At 39.2% G+C, this 23856-nt stretch overlaps 1 protein-coding gene across 1 annotated transcript; it reads right to left on the reverse strand.

Moving 5' to 3' along the window:
• Positions 1 to 754: 754 nt before the first annotated feature.
• Positions 755 to 19436, reverse strand: LOC104609543 (uncharacterized). Its single transcript, XM_010275884.3, has 6 exons — positions 19228 to 19436; positions 8294 to 8348; positions 2114 to 2651; positions 1796 to 2027; positions 1239 to 1711; positions 755 to 1100 (listed from the first exon to the last, which is right to left on the reverse strand). Exons 2-6 carry the CDS (start codon positions 8314 to 8316, stop codon positions 1005 to 1007), a joined length of 1362 nt encoding a protein of 453 aa, XP_010274186.1. The 5' UTR covers positions 8317 to 8348; positions 19228 to 19436; the 3' UTR covers positions 755 to 1004.
• Between the last annotated feature and the right edge of the window lie 4420 nt (positions 19437 to 23856).

A 23856-nucleotide genomic window follows, 5' to 3' on the forward strand; every position in this document is an offset into this window, starting at 1 on the left:
ACAGTGGCCTTCAACCGGGAAGAATAGAAAACAATGTGCTTGAAAGAGGAATGGGTCTTCCTCTTTCTCTGGTTAATTTTTTCAACATTTTCTTCTTTTTCAATTCTCAGAACTTGAACCATTGTCCAACTTCGGTGCTGAATACCAAACCCACTGTGGTTGAGGGTGTTCTTAAAACTCAGATCTCTATTTCATTTTTTTAATTTTGTCCCTTGATCTCGTTCACTCGTTAATTTTTTCTCGTCCGTTTCAGTTCTTAAAACTCAGAACTTTGCTCCTTGATAATCATATCAAACCGGATTTTAATTAGATATCCGATTATTTAATCAAATTGAATTCAAAAATAGAGATTTATAGATCCGTGGATTTGAATAAAATTTGGGCATGCTCTATTTCTTAACAAATCGAATTTGGATATACCCCTATATTCAATCAGTCTGCAGCCCTAAACCTGTTCATCCCTAATTTCTGCAAATACAAAAGTATTATAAATCCCCAAGTACGTAATGTTAAAGTATATGATTATTGGTCATCATCTTGATGCAAATCATTCTCTGTATAAATCTTGAGGGAAACCAAAGCTAGAGAAATCAGAAACTGAACAACCTTGATCAAAAGGTTATGCAATATCTGCAATGAAGGATAATTATGTTCACAAACAATATAGATGATGTTAAAAATGCTTTTATTGTCTATACATTGCCTTGACAACTATATACCATCCATGCTTGTAGCCTACCAACATTTTGAAATGATTCATTAAAAGCAGTAATGATAGCATATCATTAGCAACTTATATACAAAGACCTCAAACAATGATACACATGATTATGTTTCAAGTTTAACAGTAGAGAGAGGACATGTAAAATCCCATTAAATTCACAAACCCGCTTGTTAAACATATGGGACAAAAATTCAAAAGAGAAATAGTAAGCATTTTGATACTTGCATCTTTAGCCAAATTCAAGACAATCTGGTATCAGAAATGCTTTTGACTTGTATCATTAACCACATTCATTGAGAGGGCAATCAGGCAGTGAATCTTTTGGTGAACTTGGTTCACCACAAACCTTGACACTTGACATTGAGTGGCTGCGCTCCTGCATGTATGCATTGGATTTTTAGTGATGTGAATTCTACTTGGTTGTAGATAGGTCAGGTGATCCCTTGTGTAACAAAAATAAATAAATAACAAAAGTGAGGACAAAATTATAACACAAATAGAGTTAATGACAAGCCTGGTATGTCTGATAGCATGCCCACATATCATCTGCAATCCTGTCCCTAAGATTGGTCATCTCCAAATCAGCTACTTCATCGTCTTCTTCCTCCTCACTTTCAGAATCTTCCTCATCTTCATCTTCTTCTTCATACACCAGTTCTTCTCTTGCCCACCTCTCAAATTCAACGTCATGATGTGCTTCCTTCTTAATGAAATTGTATGTGATGAAACATGCCATCACAATGTAACGCTGCATTTTCAAGTCAAAGGATGGCATGTTTCCTAAGATAAGAAACTTACTCTTTAAAACACCAAAACACCTCTCAATAACATTCCTCAAGCATGAGTGAGTGAAGTTAAACAACTCTTTTTTAGAGTTAAACCTCCTATGTGGGCCACAATACTCATTTAAGTGATAACGTTCCCCAGAATAAGGTGTAAGATATCCAATCATATTACTATAACCAGAATCTACAAGGTAGTACTTCCCTACAACAATTAATGTTTCATTAGACTATTAGTCATACTAAAAATTTCTTTAATTCCTTCCTATTGACTTTTCAATATTCTTACCTGTTGGAGGATGCGGAAACTGTAAATCAGGGCGAGATATAGCTTCTGAGAGAACCCTAGAATCATGTGCAGACCCCTCCCAACCTACATATACAAATGTAAAGTGCATGTCGAATGAGCATGCAGCCATCACGTTTGTCGTACATTTGCTCTTTCTCCCCTTATATGGAATTTGTTGTTGTTGAGGCACCCATGCACTAACATGTGTGCCATCTATTGCACCTATGCAATCCTACGAGCATGAAACTTAATATTAGGAAGATTACATATACATATATATATATATACACACACACTTTAAAAACCTTAAACCATTACCTTGAACCATGGATAATATTTCTCTGTACGCTTGATATATGGATGTGGTTGATCAAAAGAAGGAGGCTGTATGAGTTCTTTCCCTAATCTGCATATCGCTTTGCATGTTCTTCTAAGATGAACACTTATGGTGCTTTTAGAATGTTGAAACCGTTCAGCTATTAACCGATTTTGTTCATTGTGTCCAACAGTTAAGAGGAAAATGGCAAGAGATTCCTCAACAGTGATATAAGTAGTGTTCTTCATTAAGCCAAGTTCCCTAAGAAGGTTAGCAAAATTTCTGAACACATGTGGCTCCATCCTAAATTCTTTACAACACCTTTCTGGGTGTTCTAAGTCATTTAAGATTTCCATAACATATGCATGGCCACTTATTTTGGAGGTGTAATAAGGCTGTTTTCTAGAACACGTCTCATAATATCTCATCATTTCCATTGCTACAAAAAACTCAATTATTTCTTCATCCGAGTCATCCAAGTCATAAGGATCTATTATACCCAAATCTGCAATGTCCGTGGATTGCCCATTACCAAGTTCCCTGAATGGATATTAACAATTTAACCAATTGCATACAACAATAAGAAACAACCATTTGAGAACAAAATGAAGTATTTCCATAAACACTTAATCGAACATGTGCACAATAAGTTACCACTCTAGCATCCATCCATAAACATCATAAACAATTCCATATGCAATATTGAACATAGTTTGGTAAAAAATCAATAAATATGTCTAAAGCAATTGATAAAAATAGGCATTCATTTAAAATTTCAATAAAAATAGTCTTCCTAGGGCAATAATTCCAAACCATTTAATGTTGTGCCCTAACCCTAGAGGCCCTCCAACCATACCGCCTGGAATTTCCAGTACACGACCAAGAATATCTCCCTTTAGTGTTCTACAATCATTCTTGCTGGATTTTAAGCTCATTGCACATGTATCTCACTTAGTACCTCCACACACTTGGTGGTAGAACTTTTTCTCTTATCCTTTCCTGATCACAGTGTTTTAAAAGCAAATACACAACTTAAGTGCCAGGGATTCCTATAGCCTGAGGAGCAAGGCAAGGCCCATACCTAATTGAAGTGCTACCTTTGACAAAAAAAGTTGAAAGAAAAATTTAGTACACAAAAATATGCAAAATCTACATTTCTGAAAAATAAAAGCATCATGTCAATGATTCAAAGGTTGTAGCCTTGTACATTTAAGTCTTATCTAGGCTAAATTGTTTAGGGATAAGTAGACTGCACTCCACCTCAGAATTCTGAATTCCACTGCAGACCTACAACAATTCAAAATTTCAAACACCTCCACCTATAACACCAATACCCGCCCATGTATTGGCATCAATTCCAAGCTGGGACCTACCCCAACTGTACGGTGGAGCTAAGATTTGTGGGGGTTGACTGAACAGTAAAAACCCCAATTGTTTAAGGTCTAATCATCATAAGCACAACCTAGTAACAAATTCAAACTAATTCATCAAAGCATAACAGTAAGTTATTTGAGGTACATATAGGTTCAGGCAACGCAGGCCCCACAAAATAAGTATCACCTATGAGTCAAAGGGGCACGCACTACCACCCCATCCAAAATAGAGAAATCCTTCGAGTTTGATGATGGGGACCATCAAAAAATATTTAACAACCCATAATCATCTTGCAGGCACAAAGCATTGACTTATAATTTGTTCTCAAGCAGATCAAATAAAGCTCTGAACCTATCAAAAGGTGTTAGGATAAAAGTATTTTTCGGCTTCAACTGCTTTGTCAAAAGATCAGCAATCTTCTTCCAACTTCTGATTGGATTGTCAACTCCAACAATCAGCTTGCTTGTCCACTCTCCTTTTCCAGCATTCACCAACAGAGCCGCCTTACTTTCAGCTTGCAACAAGGTCAAACAATCATGCCCAAGGGATTCAACGTTATTTGCTACCTTCAAGATCCCTTTTTCCTCTCTTTCTTTCCTATGACCTTTACCTCATCTATTTTCACTCTTAGCATAAAATCTCTCAGGATCTTTACTATCTTGAGCCAACCTTGGCTCTTGGCAAAGAACTCTGAGAGAGCTATGAAAGATCCTTTGTGATTTTTCTTACATTCCACCACATGTCTTCTTCCCACCTCTGTAGAAATCTCCTTCCAGCTTCTTAGCTTTCCTTTCGAGTTAGCTTTAGCTACAAAATCTCTGAACCATTCAACCACATCTAGTCCTACCAATAATACCAGCTATCTTAGCTTCCCTGATTTTCAGACTGATCTATCCTCTGATTCTTAGTTCCTCAAATAGAAAGCTTTTTTCCTCCAACTTTAGAGCTCTTCCCCAACTTGTGGCCTCCACAAAGTTCTTCTCCATCTCCAATTGGACGGATACTACTATAGAGTTTCAACTGAGTGCCACCTTCAAACTGAGATTTAATCCCTAAACCTCAACAGCACTGGTATCTCTGATTCTTCCTGATCAATGGGAAATCTTCAAGCAAGAAATAATCTTGGGCAACACTTTGATCTCCACTAATCTCCAAGAATCAGGCCAAGAACTCCGGACCTGAAAGAATTTCATGCAACTGGCTGAGTTAAGCTTACATGTGATCTCAAAAACAAATCGAATTCTACTCTAATACCAACTTGGATTTAGAGCTGTTAACAGAACTAGGTTTAGGATGTAATCGGCCAAGAAAAGAAAGAAAAAGAAGAAGAAAAAAAAAGGAAGAAAAGAAGAACTGGTGTGCCCTGTGTAAGTTGAGTAGTGAGACTGCTTTCCACCTTCTAATTTCTTGCCCTTTTGTCAGTTTTATTTGGAATTAGTTTACTTCCCTTTTTGGGTGCAGGTGGTCTTCTCCTGACAGGGTGGAAGGTTTATTCAGCCCTAATGGTATCAGTAGCATGAAAAGGAGGGGTAGGATTCTATGGAGGTGTACTAGAGCAGCAATACTTTGGACCGTTTTGAAGGAAAAGAAAAATGCAAGGAAGCTTTAGTCGAAACAATAACATTGAGGGTGGCACATTGGGTAAAAAGCTTGAAGTTGTTTTCAGCTTTTAAGGTCAAAGACTTTTTCAGGGTTTGGGGACTTATTGCTGCCTCCTCATCTACAAGACAACAGTTTTTTGAGGCATGGTCTCCTCCAACAGATGGTTGGAAGAAGCAGAACTTTGATGGGAGTTGTGTGGGTAACCCAGGCCCTTCAGGCATTGGGGGGGCCATTAGAGATGAAAATGGACTCATTATTGCTCTGTACTCCGGTCCTGTGGAGGAGGGTGATGTGGCAAGGGCAGAGTTTCTAGCTGCAGCATATGGGGTTGAAAAGGCTAAAGAGTTGGGTATTAATAGACTGAACATCGAGGGAGACTCAAAAACTGTGATAAAATGGTTGCAGAAAGGGGAAGGGGTGACACGGCAGTTGAAGAATGATTTCCGAAGATTTAAATGGATGTCAAGGAACATGTCAATCCAGGTGGGATGGGTTAGGAGATCTGCCAACAGTATGGCAGATAGTTTAGCAAAGCAAGGGGTTCAAAGAACACATGTCTTGGGCACATTTGTAATTCTGTGTCAGCTTACTAAAGTTGATTTCTTTCACAACTTCTTATTGTATCCTAAAGTTTTCAAATTAATGAAATCTTTTCAAAGTTATTGATCAAAAAAATAAAAAAAAAAAAGAAAAAAAAAGAACTTGGAGGTGACCATTCCACAAAGGCTTTTTGTCTTCTAGAGGAAGAAACAGCTATTGCACCCCAGACCAGAAAAAACCATCAACCTTGAATCTAGAGAAGAGATTCAAGGTTCTAGCCAAGTGTGCCACTCTTAGGGTAATTACCTCAATTAGAGCTTCCTTGCTTCTTTCTTTGCCTTAAAAGATCCTTGGATTTCTTTCTTCCCATGCCAACCATACCACTGCTACCCTTGTACATCTCCACAAAGTTGAAGCTCTTTCAGCTTAGAATCTCTTCACACTCTTTTTCTCTCTTGCAACTGCTCTCTTTTTCTTCAAACACTTGAGCGCAAATTCACTTCCTTCTTCCTTGTTCAAATCTTCAACTCAAACTCATGCATATATAGCTGTAATCAAGTTTAAAAAGCTTATGGCTGTTATAGAGCCATTGGGAAGAGATTAAACCACTCTAGGAAACATTCAAAGCCTTTTCCCAATGATGTTGAAGGTTTACTAGAAGAAGAAAAAGTCGTTGAGCCTTCAAACATTCAAAAATCAGATTTTTCTTCAAGAAATAGTCAATTGTCATGACCAAGTAGTCAACTACTTCATCCTGTCAGAAGTAGGTGTCGACTATCAGGACTAAGTAGTTCACTACTACTCGCATAACAGAATCTTTCTTCTCTGGTAGTCAACTACTACAAGTTACTTAGTCCTTGCAAAAATAGTGTGACACTAGGTTCAATTGTCACAAGTAAACTACTAGGTGACACTAGTCTCAGCTGTCACAGGTTGTCAATTGTACTGCCTTATGGGCAGTTGACTATTGACTATGTCCCAACTTTAGACATTTTGATAGGCAACTCCAACGGTCTAAGAGTTGACTCTTGAGTCCTCAGGCTTCCAAATTTAGTATTTCCACAATTAAGTCTAGTATAAGTCTGGGACGAGCCCAAGAACTTTTTCTAACCTAACCATTGGTCTCTAAGGTTTTGATATACCAAGATAGGTCTGAATTTAATCCATGTAGTACATCCTTGTCATTTGGTTACAACAAGTCCTAGTAAATGTACAAACAACTTTTACAGACTTTAGAACTTAATGTCTTCTTCTTCTTCTCGTGATAGCACACTTTCTTTGCTTGGAGAGAGTTCAGTTCATCTAAGAGAGTTACAACTTATTGTTCTTAGATCATCAATGTTCTCAATCAGATTGTTATCAGGACTTCAGTTCACACAGCTGCACACTTGTTTTTCAAATCATTAGTAATATCAACGAGTTTGTTATCATCAAAGCACATTGGGTCAACACACACTTCAACGCCACAATGTCAAAGGTGGCTAGTATATTATTTGCCCTTGCCACACCATCAAATCAATAAAAGTTTTCTCTTTGGCATCCATCCAGGTTGCCACCTCAACTTAACACATTCTCTTCATTAATATAGATAAGTTGGGAATCCATCCTATGTGTGAAGGAGGAAGCTATTTAACTTCATGTTACTCACAGCACCATTAAATTGAGTTTCACTTACCAATCCTAAGATATATAAAAAAACTATGGCTACAATGAAGAAAAATTCGATGTCCATCCCATCATTAAAGGGACACCTAGTCCTCCTAGCTACCAATAGGGATGCAAAAGATCGGATTGGATTCGAATCCAATCCGACACTGTTCATGTCGGATCCGTTTGGATATGATAGGACTTGATTTGAATTTGAATCCTATCGGTAAGTCAGATCTTCGGATCTGATCTGACTTGTTTTCTTTAAAAATTAATAAATTATTAAAAGAAAAATAAAATATACTAATTTAAATAAAGTAAAAAAATACAAGTATTTTTTTAATTATTTTCATCATATATATGCATGTTTTTTATAAATAAATAAATAATATAACAATTTTATAATATACAATATAAAAATTATATTTATAAATAAATAGCATATATATGTATTATATATATTTATATTTATAAATATATAATATATATCGGATCGGATAGGGGTGATCCGAATTCAACCAAATAGGATTGGATCTCGCATGATCCGATCCATTTGCACCCTTAGCTACCAACTTGGCAAAATGGCATTCGTATAAATAACATATTAAAGAAAGAAAATACATGCAATCATTCACACTGGCCACCCACTTGCCACTTGAAATAACAAGCATATTAAAAACAGGAATAAAACACAGTAATTTGAACTCTAACATCCATTCAACCATTAATGTAAATTCTGGCCCTATGACAATCTACTTGAAATAACAAGCATACCAAGGAAAAGTTACAATTATTTACACTCAAATATTCATTCCATCATATGTTCCTCATGGCCACCCATTTAGCAAAATGGCATCCATGCAAATAACAAATATATTAAAAAGAAAAAGGCACACATTATTAATCACATGCTGATATACATTCTATCATTGACAAAGCACTTGGCCCTACTGGCTGCCCATTTAACAAAGAGAAAAAACGGCAGATGTATTTAAAATGAAATAAGCAAAGAATCTTACTTGTGCTGATGCCGTAAATACATGTTTGCTTTGACAAAGGCACTAGTTCTGTTATCTACCATCAAAACAAAGAACAGAAGAACATTCCAGTGACAGCATTAAATGGAAACATAAAAGGATTAATCAAGTTCATCAATGTCAGAAAAAAGGAATGCAATCTAAAGAGACAATTTTGAGAACCAGTAATGTCATGAATATGTATCATTTAATGTTGATTGTAAATCAATGAACATTTCATTCCTCTGTAGGTCCCGGGAATTCACATTGAAGGTAAACCTGAGGCTACTCTTTGCGAATCTATCTAATAATCTACATGAGTTCCAATATCGGACCATTGATCACCATAGTTTTCAAGGCGCCAAGGCGAGGCTAGGTGAGGCAAATAATCTAAATGAGTTTCAATATCTAATAATCTGCATGAGTTCCAATATCCCTAAGTTCCATAATCATATTTCCTTAATAAATATCCATAATTTTCATAAGAAAAGTATAAACTTCATGTTAAAGTATAGAAAATCAACACATTCCAACATATTCATGAGAAGAAAAAGAAGAAAGAAAAGAAAATTCAAAAAAAATATAGGGGCTGAACCATATAGGGGCTGAACCCCTATTTCTGTTATAGGAAAAGAAGAAAAGAAAAGGCGGAAGAAGAAGAAGAAGAAATTAGTATATAAAAACACAAAATTAGTAAAGAAAAAGAAGAAAATGTGTTGATTGGTCAACATTTTATGTTCTTCCTTGCTTATTGGTTCAGGTTTTGAAGTCTGACGGTTCAATACAGCACTTAGCAATGTTTGTGTTGATTAAACCCTAACAAATAAGAAAATAACAAAATAAATTAGTATATAAACACACAAAATGATTATTTTAGTTTAAAAATGTCTATTTTATAATTATGACCTCAAAAAAATAAGAATATAAAATTTTGTTATAACACACTATAGAAAACTGCTTGGCGATTAGGCGAGGTGAGACTCCAAGGGCGCCTTGTCACCTTGACAACTATGTTGGTCACCCTTCCATCCAATATCAGACCCAAAATCCCCATTTTATCCCTCACACAAAAAAGATTTCAATCTGACCTCCAAACCCAAAATCCCCCATCTTTGCGGCTCTCTCCGCAGGTCCCGGGAATTCACATTGAAGGTAAACCTGAGGATACTCTTTACGAATCTATCTAATAATCTACATGAGTTCCAATATCAGACCCAAAATCCCCATTTTATCCCTCACACAGAAAAGGTTTCAATCTGCCCTACCCAAAATCCCCCATCTTTGCGGCTCTTCTCCCAAGACCTCCAAACCCTACCATTACCTTTTTAAACCTCTCGATCACCCATCCATCAAATTTCAATCCCAAAATCCCTGTTTCACCCCACATACAGAAAGGATTCCAATCCAATCACCCTCATTAGTTATAACTCTCAAAATCATAGATACTCTTTGTGGCACATCTCCCAAGACCTCCAAACCCCACCACAACTCTTTTTAAACCTCCTTATCATCTTCCCATGCAATTTCAGGACTAAAATCCCCATTTTACCCCTCCTGCAGAAAGAAATCCGATTCGACCACTCTTGTCAGTTGCAACTCTCAAAATCACAAATCTTCACAGAACAACCCCTAAGACTCTCGAACCTCACTGCTCCCTCTTTCAACCTAGGCGTCCCCACGTCAAATTTTAAGCAAAATACCTAGCTTTACCACTCCTATAAAAAAATTCCAATTGGAGCAATCTTGTTGGTCGAAGCATTTGATATTCAATTTCCTTAAGATCCAAACATACTTAACGCCGCATACCCCTTCCATAAAAATCTTATGCGAAAATATCCCTCCTACCCTTGTAGAAACTCAAGATTCCATTTCCATGAATCTCATTGGTTCCCCTAGGTCCTAGGGCACACCCTAGCTAGGATAGGTTATAATCTCCACCCTTACATCTCCATGAGGGGCTGACATTTAATCTTGGGTGTCCAATAGCCCTTGCCTTTTCACATTCCACATAATTACTTCGTGAATCCTCCCCCATAAATCTCCCCACTTTTGAAATTTGACCCCCCCCCTCCAAACACATGCAAGCATCCTAACCATTAGATAGCCCATGAAAATCCCTCCTTAAACTACAACCATTGGATGGGGTGCCCTCTTTTTGAAAACCCTAGGGTTCCCCCATTTCTTTTTAGAAATTTCGGCCCTAACATCTTTTATTTCTATAAAAGGAAAAGGCTCCCTTCCTTTTTATCTCTCTAGCGAAAAAAAGAGGCAAAAGACCTTTGACTTTCCAAGTTTGTTCGAACAAGGCAAGAGACTCTCCTCCCTCCTTCATCCATTCAAACCAGCAAATTTTCTTCTCCAAAAAATGCCCAACCAAACTCAACCTTTACTCTTTTCATTCCTAGTCTCTACCTCTCCCAAAACCATCAACCGTCCATAAGTTAACCTTCTCCTCCTCCTACCATCCCATTCCTCCATTATTAAACCACCACCATCCAAATCAATTTTCAATTGTGAAAAAAAAAAAGAGAAAAAGCAAGACGGAACAAGAAGAAGAAAGATAGTTCAGTTCAAGGTTTGGAACACCATCCACATTTTTTTTGCATTCTTTGAGTCTTTTTTAAAGCCAATAAGCTAGAGAACACCTCAACCTTCTCCATAAATTTGGGACAGTCAACAACTCTCTCAATTTCCCTCTAAGTGTTTGCAACACACACACACAAAGGTAGGTAACTCCAACTTTTCTTTTAGGCATTATAGCCTAAGCCGTATTTTCCCCTTTTATTGATTTATTTGTTATGTTTTTTCCCTTGAAAAGTGCTTGTAAATAGCATGTAGAATCCATAGAATGCTCAACATCCATGTTCAAATCTCTTGTGATGACTTTTCTAGTATATGGTATTCCCTATCATGACCAAATACGATTCAGCAGCCTGAGTCGATCTCTAACTTCTTTATAAGTAGTTTCTCAAACCTCAGGGTATATATAAGTAATTAAACCTCATGGTATATATACTCAGAAAGAAATTAATTTCAGTTATGAACATATAAAACAGGGTAGATATTTCAGTTTTCAAAACTGTTCATGGAAAAGCCATACATCAAAATATAAAAGAGAGTACAAACCACTTTTTTTTCATTGCAGCTTCACTCGGGAAGTGTGGGCTGTAATTTGGAGTGTATTCTTATGGAACGGATATCTCCTCAATTTTGTTCTTCATACTTTGAAAGTCTGGAGGGTGGTTAGTCTTGGTGAGAAGGGCAAGGTGCTGTGAGGAGTCACAGTCCTTGTGCTATTTTGGTGTATTTGGGCTGAAAGAAATGAAAGGATTCTTGAGGGTAGAGTTAATTCCATTGATGTAGTGCTTAACAGATTTGAGGGCACATTGTGCTCTTGGTTATCTAACCATATGCTGCTCAAGTGTATACCCTACAATAGGTTTTTTGATGCTGATACCATGTTTTCTGAAGGGAGGGCTTTGTAATGAATGGAATGGGTACTTATCAAAAAAAAATGAATGGAATGGGCTGATATCTGTCTTTGGATGGTTTTTTATACATTTACTTATAGTCCCTTAGTGTACAAAGAGTTTTTTGATGATTTTCAACAGAATACCTTGTTTAAACAAAAAATAATAAAAAGAAAAAGATAATCTGATACTTTTGCAGTATCAAGAGATAATGTTGGCAAGCTATCCATGTGCTGAAATTACCCAATACAAACTGTGTATTAAGAACACCTTCATGACCATGAAGAGCAGCTAACATCTGCTTTTAACAGGCACTTTTAGTGGGTAACAAACAACCTCCATAGAGAATTGTTAGCATAGGGGTATTTCTGTCTTTATACCTTGATTGATGTTGCTGATCCGTAATGTTGTGTTGAAACATGTGCTCTTAACTTAAGTAAGGGCACATAGGTCTTTTCAGTTATGTTTTAATAATAGTATAAATACTTACTGGCCGACTGGGAGAAGTCAAGTTGACTCTTTCAGTTCGAACCAGAATTCTCTCTTCTCTCTTTCTCTCTTTCTCTCTTTCTCTCTTTCTTTATCACTCTTTCTTCTTCTACATAACTGAACTCAGTCACACCGAACTCTAAGGCAGACCTGAATTATATCATGGTATCAGAGCTAGGTTAAATCTGCCTAGATTTCTGCTTGCCTAGGGTTCATTCTCTGTGCACCCTATCTAGGGTTTTCTTTTTTTTTTTCTGTGTTCGATTGGAGATAAGGGAAAGGACTGAAAAGGAGTGATCGCCCTCTTCCCTTGGGGGTCTCTATGCCTCCAGTCAGGTCGTATGTGGTCGGTTGCTGTGATTTCTGAGATCGCCCTCTCCTAGTAGAGGAAGAATAGAGGGTCGAACTGTGTGTGGCTGTTGTGTGTGAAGCGGCTGTTGTGTGTGGACTGCTCTCCTGCTCGCATGGGTGTTACTTCAGCGATAAGGTAAGAGACTTCAGTGAATGATATCTGTTATGGATTAAATAGAAGGTGTGTTTCAGACCATTTGCTAGGGTTTCGGCCAGTAAGTATTAGGGTTTATGCTGGTTTCTTTGTGCATTTTGAAGGAAGAGATATGATCATATAGTGGTGAGATTTCAGGTAGTTGTAGGAGTAGGGTTTGTGGTGTGAGCACACTTTTCAGCAACAACAAGTGCTGAAATCAGTGTGACAGGTGTGATTTAGGGTTTGTGGTGTAAAGAGCACACATTTCAGCAACAATTAGTGCTGCAATCAGTGTGACAGGTGTGACCTAGTGGTGTGGAGTGTGCAGATCTCAGTGATAATAGAAGTCAGCAAGTGTGCAGAATTGGTGATAACATAATGGGAGACAATAATGATTATAAACCTAGTGTGATGGTGCCTACAGACTACCTGAATGTTCAGATGACCTCCATTAAATTAAATGGAGAGAATTATGTGCCTTGGGCTAAATCCGTTGAAGTCTTTCTGAAGGCAAAGAAGAAGGTAAAATACATCAGAGAGGAGAAACCCTCCTCTGACTCTCACGAGTATGAAGACTGGGAGCAAGAGGATGCTCAGATCATCACATGGTTGTGGAACAGTATGGAACCCAGGATTAGTGTGAACTTCATGTTCCTTGATACTACCAAAGATGTGTGGGACCATGCGAAGAAATTGTATTCGGGGCAGGACAATACAACCAGAGTTTATCAGCTTTATCAAGAGTACTTTAATCTGCAACAGGGCAATCAGAGTCTTGAGGAGTACTATGCCAACATGAGGAACATACATAATGAGTTGAATGTCTATCATCCTCTCACTTCTGATGTCAAGATTCAACAACAACAGAGAGAGCAGCTTGATGTGACTAGATTTTTGGTGGGACTAAAGTCTGAATATGAACCAGTACGGGCTCAGATATTAGGGGGATCAGCTCTTCCGTCCCTAGAAGAGGTATTTGCTCGACTTCGGAGGATTTCTATCGGATCTACTGAGAACTCTAATATCTCAGATAGATCTGCCTTTGCTGCATTGAGAGGCCGTGGTGGTAGAGGTGGAGCTCGGGGAGCTCAGTCTGGCCGTGGTGTTGGTAGTGGTTCTGCATATGGCCGAAGTGGCAATGGTGAGTCTACTTATAATCGTGGTGGTGGTCGTATTGGGAGCAAAGATTCAGGGGGAGCCCGTGGTAGAGGACGTAGCTCAGGCTCGAGGAAGTGCACTCATTGTGGTATGGATGGAAATACCATCAACTATTGTTATGATTTACATGGTCCTCCCTCAACCTGGGCCAATCATGCCGCGACCGGTGACTCAAGTTCCAGCTTTAGACAGGAGAATCATTCATCTGACCAGTTGCCTCCTACATCCACAGATGGTCCCATGAAGGAGATGGTGAGTGTTCCCCGTGATGAATATGAGAGGTTTATCCAATCACAGCAGAACACGGTGACTTTTGCTCACTCAGGTATGGCTTGTCTGGCATCTACACCCAGTCCCTGGATCATTGACTCTGGAGCCTCCGATCACATGACTGGAACTCCAAGTGTGTTTTCCTCCTTATCTCATTGCTCAACATCACAATCTGTTACCCTTGCTAATGGTTCCACATCCTCAATTTGTGGTGTTGGTAATGTTGGCCTAGATCCTGTATCCCTCTCATCAGTTTTGTATGTTCCTAAATTGCCTTTTAACCTTATGTCTGTTAGTAAGCTGACCAAATCACTTAACTGCTCCATTACCTTTTATCCTTCTATGTGTGTCTTTCAGGATCTCAAGACGGGGATGAAGATTGGTGGAGGGCATGAAGCAGGTGGACTGTATTATCTTGACGGTGGTGGTGGTAAAACTTCAACAGCTCTCCAATCATCTCTTTCTCCTCTGCAGTGGCACTGCCGATTTGGTCATCCGTCGCTCAAAGTCTTGAAGTCCTTAGTTCCGTCCTTGAGTCAGCTTTCTGTTTTGGATTGTGAGTCGTGTCAGTTTGGGAAACACCATCGTGTTCCCTTTAGTTCTAGGGTTGATAACCGTGTGTCGAGTCCTTTTTCTTTAGTTCATTCAGATGTTTGGGGTCCTTATGAAGTAATGTCATATAATGGATACAGATATTTTGTCATTTTTGTGGATGATTTTTCAAGGATGACGTGGCTCTATTTAATGAAAGAAAGAAGTGAATTGTTTACCATTTTTCAAAAATTTTATGCTGAAATTCGTAACCAATTTGGTACCCACATCAAAGTTTTTCGTTCTGATAATGGCCGCGAATATTTATCCTCATCATTTCAGGAATACCTGGACCAACACGGCATTATACATCAGACCTCGTGTACCTACACCCCACAACAAAACGGGGTGGCTGAGAGAAAGAATCGCCATCTCCTTGAAACAGCAAGATCCCTAATGCATCACATGCATGTTCCCAAACCTTTTTGGAGTGATGCAATGCTTACCTCTTGTTTTCTGATTAATCGGATGCCCACGTTCATCCTTGATGGTCAATCTCCGTTTCAGGTCTTGTTTCCCACTTTGTCTCCGTTTCCTCTTACGCCGAGAGTTTTTGGGTGTGTCTGTTTTGTCCATAATCTAGGTCCCGGGAACGACAAGTTTGATGCCCGTTTTCTCAAGTGCATCTTCCTTGGCTATTCTCGGACCTAGAAAGGGTATAGGTGTTACCATCCTGGTTCTCGACGGTCCTTTGTGTGTGCTGATGTCAGCTTCTTTGAGTCTACTCCATTCTTTTTGGGGTCTGGTGATGCTTCATCCTCCTCATCACCTCCTCCTCTTCCACTTCCCGTTGTCGATCATCCTCCCTTTGTTCCAGTCGTGACCAAATCCTTGCCTCCGGTGCCACCACCTGTTGAACGCCCACCTATCCGTCATGTGTATACACATCGCCCACGTGCACCAGCTACTACTCCTCCGGCTACATCTCCGTCGACGGATCCGGCACCAGACCCCCACTTAGCATCTGAGATTGATCTACCCATTGCTTTGCGGAAAGGTAAACGTACTTGCACCCTTCATCCCATTTCTAATTATTTTTCTCTTACTCACCTTTCCGCTTCCCATCGCCAGTTTGTTACCTTGTTATCATCAGTTATTGTTCCTAAAGATGTCCAGGAAGCCCTTGCCTCTCCAGGGTGGTGCCGTGCCATGGAAGAAGAACTCTCAGCCCTTCATCATAATCATACTTGGGACCTCACTGCTCTTCCTCCTGGGAAGCAAGCTGTTGGTTGTAAGTGGGTTTATACGGTTAAGTATCTGCCTGATGGTAGTGTTGAACGCCTGAAAGCGCGATTAGTTGCAAAAAGGTACTCCCAAACATAAGGCATTGACTACACAGAGACCTTCTCACCGGTTGCTAAGATAGGGTCAGTTCGTGTTGTGATCTCTCTTGCAGCCATGTATGAGTGGCCACTATATCAGCTTGATATCAAGAATGTCTTTTTACATGGTGACTTACTCGAGGAAGTCTACATGGAGCAACCTCCAGGGTTTGTTGCTCAGGGGGAGGATGGTAAGGTGTGCAGACTAAGGAAGGCTATATATGGGCTTAAACAGTCTTCTCGAGCATGGTTTGGTAGGTTCAGTGAGGTGGTAAAGAAGTTTGGCATGAAACAGTGCAAAGTTGACCATTCTGTATTTAGTCATGACTCTCCAGGAGGAAAAATACTGTTGGTGGTGTATGTAGATGAGATTGTTATTACTGGGAATGATAGCATTGGTATTGACAGGCTGAAGACTTATCTGCAGGATCACTTTCAGACAAAGGATCTGGGTAAACTGAAATACTTCTTGGGGATAGAGGTAGCGAGATCCAAGTATGGGATTAACCTGTGCCAGAGGAAGTATGTGCTTGATTTGCTGGAAGAAACAGGCTTGTTGGGTGCCAAACTAGCTGAAACACCCATGGACACAAATACCAAGCTAAGCAGTGATATGGGTGAAGTGTTTGAAGACCCTGGCAGATACCGACGACTTGTGGGCAAACTGAACTACCTAACCATTACCAGACCAGACATCTCATTTGCAGTTAGTGTGGTAAGCCAGTTCATGCAAAAACCTCTGATTCCACATTGGAATGCGGTTCTGAGAATTGTGAAGTATCTAAAAGGGGCCCCGAGTCACGGTCTGATATACAAGAGTGGGGGAAAACTTGAAATGGAAGGGTATTCTGATGCTGATTGGGCCGGTTCTATGTCTGATAGGCGGTCTACTACAGGCTATTGCACGTTTCTGGGAGGTAACCTGGTGACATGGAAAAGTAAGAAGCAGACGGTTGTGGCAAGAAGCAGTGCAGAAGCAGAATATAGGGCTATGGCGCATACCACTTGTGAATTAGTGTGACTAAGGAACCTTCTACAGGAAGTAGGGTACAACATTAACACTCCAATGAAGCTCTATTGTGATAATCAGGCTACAGTTCATATCTCCTCTAATCCAGTGTTTCATGAAAGAACCAAGCACATTGAGGTTGACTGTCACTTTGTGAGGGAGAAGGTGCTGAATGGAGAGCTAGACACTACACATGTTAATACAGGAAATCAGTGGGCTGACTTATTTACAAAAGGCTTGAGTCGGGGAAGAGTGGACTACATATGTAACAATCATATACTCACCAGCTTGAGGGGGAGTGTTAGCGTAGGGGTATTTCTGTCTTTATACCTTGATTGATGTTGCTGATCTGTAATGTTGTGTTGAAACATGTGTTCTTAACTTAAGTAAGGGCACATAGGTCTTTTTAGTTATGTTTTAATAATAGTATAAATACTTACTGGCCGACTGGGAGAAGTCAAGTTGACTCTTTCAGTTCGAACCAGAATTCTCTCTTCTCTCTTTCTCTCTTTCTCTCTTTCTCTCTTTCTTTATCACTCTTTCTTCTTCTACATAACTGAACTCAGTCAGGCCGAACTCTAAGGCAGACCTGAATTATATCAAGAATCTTGAAATTATATACCTGAAAAGGCATTTCGGTTCTATCTGCAGAACCTGACAGAGAAATGACAAGCAATAACTGGCTGAAAGATCCAGCTTCAGCTATGTGGCGACACAGAGACTTATTGAGGAAAGCCAACTGGCTCACAAGAATCATGACTTACCTCTCTTTGGGTGAGAAGATCAGCAAATACCTTAGTGGATGGGTTAGCTAAGCAAGGGGCTTCAAGGGAACATTTATTTTGGGCTGCTCTGTAATTTTATTTCTTTTTATTCCTGTTTTTAACTTGATGTAATACTCTGTTTAGAAGAGGTAACAGCTCGTGCCTCTTCATGGATTTCCTGTATTGCCTTAATTTCTGGATTAATAAAATTATCTTCATTCATAAAAAAAAAATGACAAGCAATAACTAAAAGAAGCAAAATTATTCAAGAGAAGAAGGTACACCGGTTGCTCAGAAATGGGTGGATAGATTAGTCTGCTTTAACAGTTAGTAACAATTCATGGCAGGTAATCCAAAGTGAGTTCAGTTTTAATTGTCACCTTTTAGTCTTGCAAAACCAGTCTTGTCAATTCTAATGGCCAGAGTAACAAAAAAAAAAGTAAAAATAAAAAATAAACATTTGAATTACATGTTTCATTTTAAGGGGTGTTTGGTAATAAGTTATCTCAGGAGACTAAAAACAAGATTAAATTCCTTCCTTGAAACCGAAACCTTATAAATAAATTAAACTGTTTTAGTAAAATTCGATGTCATGGCTTAACTCCAATTACGGAAATGAAATCATTCCATTGATTCAAGTCATTTGCAAATGCCCCTATTTACACCAGCAATCCGTCTGAAATAACACTATCAGTCCCTTGTTCAATGTTCAGTTCAACATGCAATCTAATAATTGGAGGTATAATAATACCCTGTAACTGCTGTTAGACAGTGATGCAACGGATATAAGGAGTTTACAACTAAAACCTAGATTTTCAAAGGCCCTGGTATCCATACGTTGAACGATGCTATATTTCACCAATCAGAACAAGCACTGCATACCCATTTTCAGAACTCTCAGAACAACAATCACCACATTAGCATCCAAGACCAATCTACATTCCACTAAGCCACTCTCGCTAACCAATGTATCCTTGGAACAAAGGTGATAACACACTCCCACCGTTACTCAGAAACTGGGGAAACCAAATGCTTCTCGTTTTCGAGAAAGAAATAACCGAAAGGATCAAAACTTTTCCAAGTTTCAGGGGAGCGAAGAGGGTTTTTTCTGTGAACAAAGCCATTATATATGGCTCAAATCCGAGTCAGTTTCCCAAGGATACTGCTTCTGGGAGAAATTGCCCGTGAAATGCCCCCCCCCATTCGTCTTCATTCACTATTTTGTTATCCAAAATCTTCTCTCTAGGGCTTCTATCAGTTCTGTGTTAGTGTGTTATATGTCCGCATTTCTCTTTCTTGGATTGAAAATGGTAATGAGCCAACAAACAATAATCGAAAATAGTGGAGAAATAGAGCCAAGAGAGATCCACAACTCACCTCGGCAGGAAACAGATTGCTGGGAGTAAGCTTTCGCACACTTCTTATACTACGACCGCAGAGAAGTTGCTTGTGAAAATATTTTCTCGTGAAATATAAAAGGAGGAAAATTATTGACATGGGCAGCCGGGGGGGCACTGACGCACTTTAAAAGTAACATTTTTAAGCCTACAAACGTATAAATCCGAATTCCACATTACCCGCCAATCAGGCACATTACCCGTCATTCCTGGTTACGGCAATGCTCTCACATAAGAAAAAACACTGTACTACTGTAGCATACAGCAGAATTCTCAAATTACAGCCTCCCATATCCCACTGTATTTTGGGGTTAAGAATTTTATGGTGGGTTGAACAGTTATTCTCTAAAAAAAATGAAAGATTAATATTTGATCTTTTAAAATGTGATAATTTAGTACCTACCGTTAATTAGCTATTAATCAGTTATTAAGTGATATTTTAAAAAGACACAAATGCCCTTTAAATGTCATCTAATTTTCTTTATCAATCATCCAAACATTGACAAAAAATTAATAATCCCAAATTCTTGCCTTTTCTATTCAAGAAAGTTGGGATCATGAGAATATCCATTCAAACGTATCCCTAACTTTCTTGAATGGAAGAATCAAGGATTTGGGACTCCTAATTTTTTGTCAATGTTTAGATGGCTGATAAAGAAAATTAAATGACACTTGAAGGGCATTTGTGTTCTTTTCAAATGTCACTTAACGGCAAGTTAATTGTTGATTAATGGCGGGTAGACTAGGGGTGATCATTTCAGCCCGGCCCGGAAATTCTGGGCTTGGGCTTGGGTTTGTGTTTAGGTCCGGCCCGGGCGCAGGCCCACATCAAACCCGCAAATTTTAGGGCTGGGCTTGGGCTTAATAATTCAAGCTCAGCCCCCATATATTTAAACTTACACGTTTTGTGTATAATGTATACATATATTATATGTAATATTTTATATTATATAATATATAAAATAAAACTTTATATGCATGTTATGTCATTTAATATAAAATATTATAGATATGCAATGTTTTATATATGAAAGACATTGGCCCAGAATCAAGCCCGACCTAGCTCGGGCCCATGTAGACATGGGCTAGGGCTTATGTTACATGCTCGGAACCCTGGGCCTAAGCTATAGCCCTTAACATAAGTGCAAAGCCCGACCCAGCCCGGCCCGGCTCGGCCCATGGTCACCCCTAAGGTAGACCTGTTCATGGGTCGAGCCAGGCTAGGTTCGAGCCAAGCTTTGTATATGTATCAACTATCAACAGAATACACTCAGGCTCGAGCCTAAGCCAGGCCCAACCATCGGGCCTAAGTCTTGAGCCCAAGCCTAGCCATAAATTTGAAAACTGAATTTTTTTTCTTTTTTTATTCAATAAAAAGTGTTTTATTTATATTAAAAACCTTCAAAATTCAAAAATAATAAACATCTCACTATTACTTGGAAAAAAGAAAAGAACAAAGAAAAAATATTGTATATATATTTTTTATTAAATAAAATATATTTTTATTATTTAATATATCGTATCAAGTTGGGCTCGGGCTCGGGCTGGGCTTTTTTAAGAAAGCTTAAGCCCGGCCCGTAAAAAGTCAAGCTTGGTGCTTTAGGCCCGAGTTCGAGCCTGCGGGCCTAAAATTATGACCAAGCCCGACTTAATAATGGGTTGGGTCGAGCCAACCCGTCAGGTTACCCGGCCCATGAACAGGTTTAATGGCAGGTACTAGATTGTCACGTTTTGAAAGTTTGGGTACTGAATTGTCGCATTTTAAAATTCAGGGACCAAAGTGGCACTAGGCACAAAGTACATAGTACTAATCGGAAATTTCCCCCAAAAAAATTACCCTCACCCATTGTAGCGGCAATGGTACACCATATTATTGCATTTATGTGAGACTCACCTACTTGGTTTAAGGGATGGGGATGAGAAAAAGGGAATATTCCAAAAATATTCTCTTTTCTCTTATTTGGTTTGAGGGAAAAAGAGGAATGGGAAGGGAAAGATGTGGGATGGCAGATCCCAAAATCATGGAATCGGGGTCGCACCAAAACAATGCGACCCTAATGGAAAAACTAGGAAATCATTGTTACCACTTACCATCACGATGAGCAGAGGAGGGAAGGCCAAGAAAAGCAAACCAACGATGACGAAGAGGAAGGAGAGAAATAATGCTCTAGTCTTCTCCCTTTCTCAAAGACGACGAACAGACAGTAGTCCCCTATCTCTGTCCCTTGGGTTCGTCTTCCTCTTCTCTCTGCCCCTTGTCTCTGTCCCTTTCTTCCTTTTTTAGTGTGACTCTGTCTTCCTCTTCTCTCTTCTCCCTCATCTTCTCTCCCTTCATCTTCTCTCTTCTTCCTCTTCAGACTATGACAGGCTCAACGGGAGGTTTTGGCTCGGATGGAGGGGGTCGGAAGCTGGCGAGAGTGCGCATGTTTTGAGGAAGGGCGAACTGGGGAGTCATCTTCATCGTCGTGCCAAGACTCCGACTCTAATTCATCAATAGGTTCTAAATTTAAAGGGAAAAAGAAAAGGAAAAGCCTACCCAGAAATGTACAGACCTCAATTTCGTAGCCCAATGTCACCCAAAGTCATCTCTTCTAAACTAGTAGACTATTTTCCTTTTCTTCCCTTTATTCAGGGTTTTAATATGAAAGAAACCTAGATACTCTGCTTAAAAGTTGATTGATTCCCAAAATTAACATCGGTTAAAACGATGCAAAGAACATAAATTTCTCATAAAGCAGGAGTTACAATATTAGCAAAAGAAAAGATATAGGATCATTGCATTTTAATCGAAGAGATGTCGGTTGAAATAGCCATAATCGAATATATTCTATTTCCCATTCTACTGAAACAGTCACATATTCTACTGAAACACCCACGGACAGTTGTGCCTCTGTTTGTGAAGTTCCTGAAGCTATGCCTCTATTCGTGAAGTTACTAAGGAAGGACGAACGGAAGTTCCTGAAGGGGTTTTTCGATATGGTGGTGTCTTTTATCTGAAGGGGTAGTTGTCCCTCTGTTCGTCTTGAACGAATGAAGAAGGTGAACAGTGCCATCTTTTACACTTTCCCATCCCATCCCATCCCAATAAAACCAAACACTGAAAAGTTAAATTTTTATACTTTCCCATCCCATCCCATCTTTTCCCATCCCACCCAAATCTTCCTACAAATCAAACAGAGCCTAAAAAAACTTTAAACCCTACTTTTATTGTAAAACAAGCGACACCTAAGGGTGGTTCGAGTTAAAACCTAGGGTAAATTAAAAGGACCCCCCCTATTATAGGGTCAGTGACAAAGACCCCCTATACTATTTTTTTTTTTGCGACAAAGACCCCCTCAACTAGTGTTCCGTCAATTCTTGTTGAAAAAAGTTGGCATTTTGATGTTACAATATTTATAAATGCCCAAACCACCTTTTGGGCAATTTTTCGAACCATTTTACCCTTAATATCATTTTAAAACTTGTCTTTACCAAGTTATTCCCTTTTGACATTAAACCATTTGTTTTACTTGTTCAATCTTACTCACATCCAACTTTCTGAAAATTACCTGCCACAAAAGCAATCCTTATTCTATTGAAAGTTCTTTTAGGTCCAATGCTGATCCAAAATAATCTTCCCATATACACAAATTGATACAAAGAAGTTAGAACGGCATTGATCTTATGTTAATTTCCACTCAAAGGCACCACAAAATCAAAATAATCTGTAATAAGAAAACCAATATGATCTGAAAAAAAAAAAAAATTAGAGATCTCCAACAGAACCCAAATGGGTTCTTTATCAGCATAGAGGGCAGGTAATCAATCCATTCCCATTGGCCATTGCATTCTGTGCATCGGGTGGGCAACCCATTAGTTCCAGGATTCACTCTGCAATTGAAACACAGCACAAAGCGTATCCCAACGCAACCCTCGCAGGGGCCATCGGAATGATCAATTGGGACCCCCTTGGAGCAGTTGAAGCTTACCTTGTTCGTGCAAGCTTACAACCTCACCGGCTCCCCCGAAGTATCTTCCCTTTATGAACATCGGCTCCTCCTTGAACTTAAAATGCATCGACACATCCCTCTTGCATGTAGAATAGAATTCGACAATTACCCAACATGTTACAATCCATTTGTCCTATAGGATGTTAATGTGAGGTATCCCAAATTGGTAGTATGGGATGCTATTGTAGGGTATATATGTGTTTGGGTTCCCTCCCTCTAATAGCTAGCTTTTAGGGATGAGTTCCCCTAAGACACATAACAAATGATATCAAAGCCTACACTATGCCTCCCAGTTGCAATTGTACGGCGTGGGTGGTGATGTCAATATTGTAGTGTTCGGTCAGGACTAGGTGGACTAGTGCAAAGCCAGCCTGCATGGGTGTCGGAGGAGAGAGAGAGAGAGTCCCAAACTCTCGATGCACCAACGGCGACATCAACAATAGTCACCCTAGTCTTCGAGACCTCATAGAATTTGGATTTTGACCTATTGAAGTCCATCGGACCATCGAGGCCGCCTAGACCACTTTGTGCTCATCAGAAGATGAAGTACAATCCGACAAGGTGAGGAATGGGAAAAGAAGATTTTCGATGAAATTAAAGACAATGGTGTTGGGGCAATC

This window comes from Nelumbo nucifera, chromosome 3 (genome assembly GCF_055504915.1).
Source record: "Nelumbo nucifera cultivar China Antique chromosome 3, China Antique-T2T, whole genome shotgun sequence".
Classification (NCBI taxonomy): domain Eukaryota; kingdom Viridiplantae; phylum Streptophyta; class Magnoliopsida; order Proteales; family Nelumbonaceae; genus Nelumbo; species Nelumbo nucifera.

What these genes read in the sequence shown, in the direction of transcription:
- LOC104609543 (XM_010275884.3), bottom strand. Translation starts at nt 8,316, where the DNA reads ATGTATTTACGGCATCAGCACAA. An exon ending in AATATTATCCATGGTTCAAG is followed by an intron (nt 2,028 to 2,113) that starts GTAATGGTTTAA and finishes TCATGCTCGTAG; the next exon opens with GATTGCATAGGTGCAATAGA. An exon ending in GTTTCCGCATCCTCCAACAG is followed by an intron (nt 1,712 to 1,795) that starts GTAAGAATATTG and finishes TAATTGTTGTAG; the next exon opens with GGAAGTACTACCTTGTAGAT.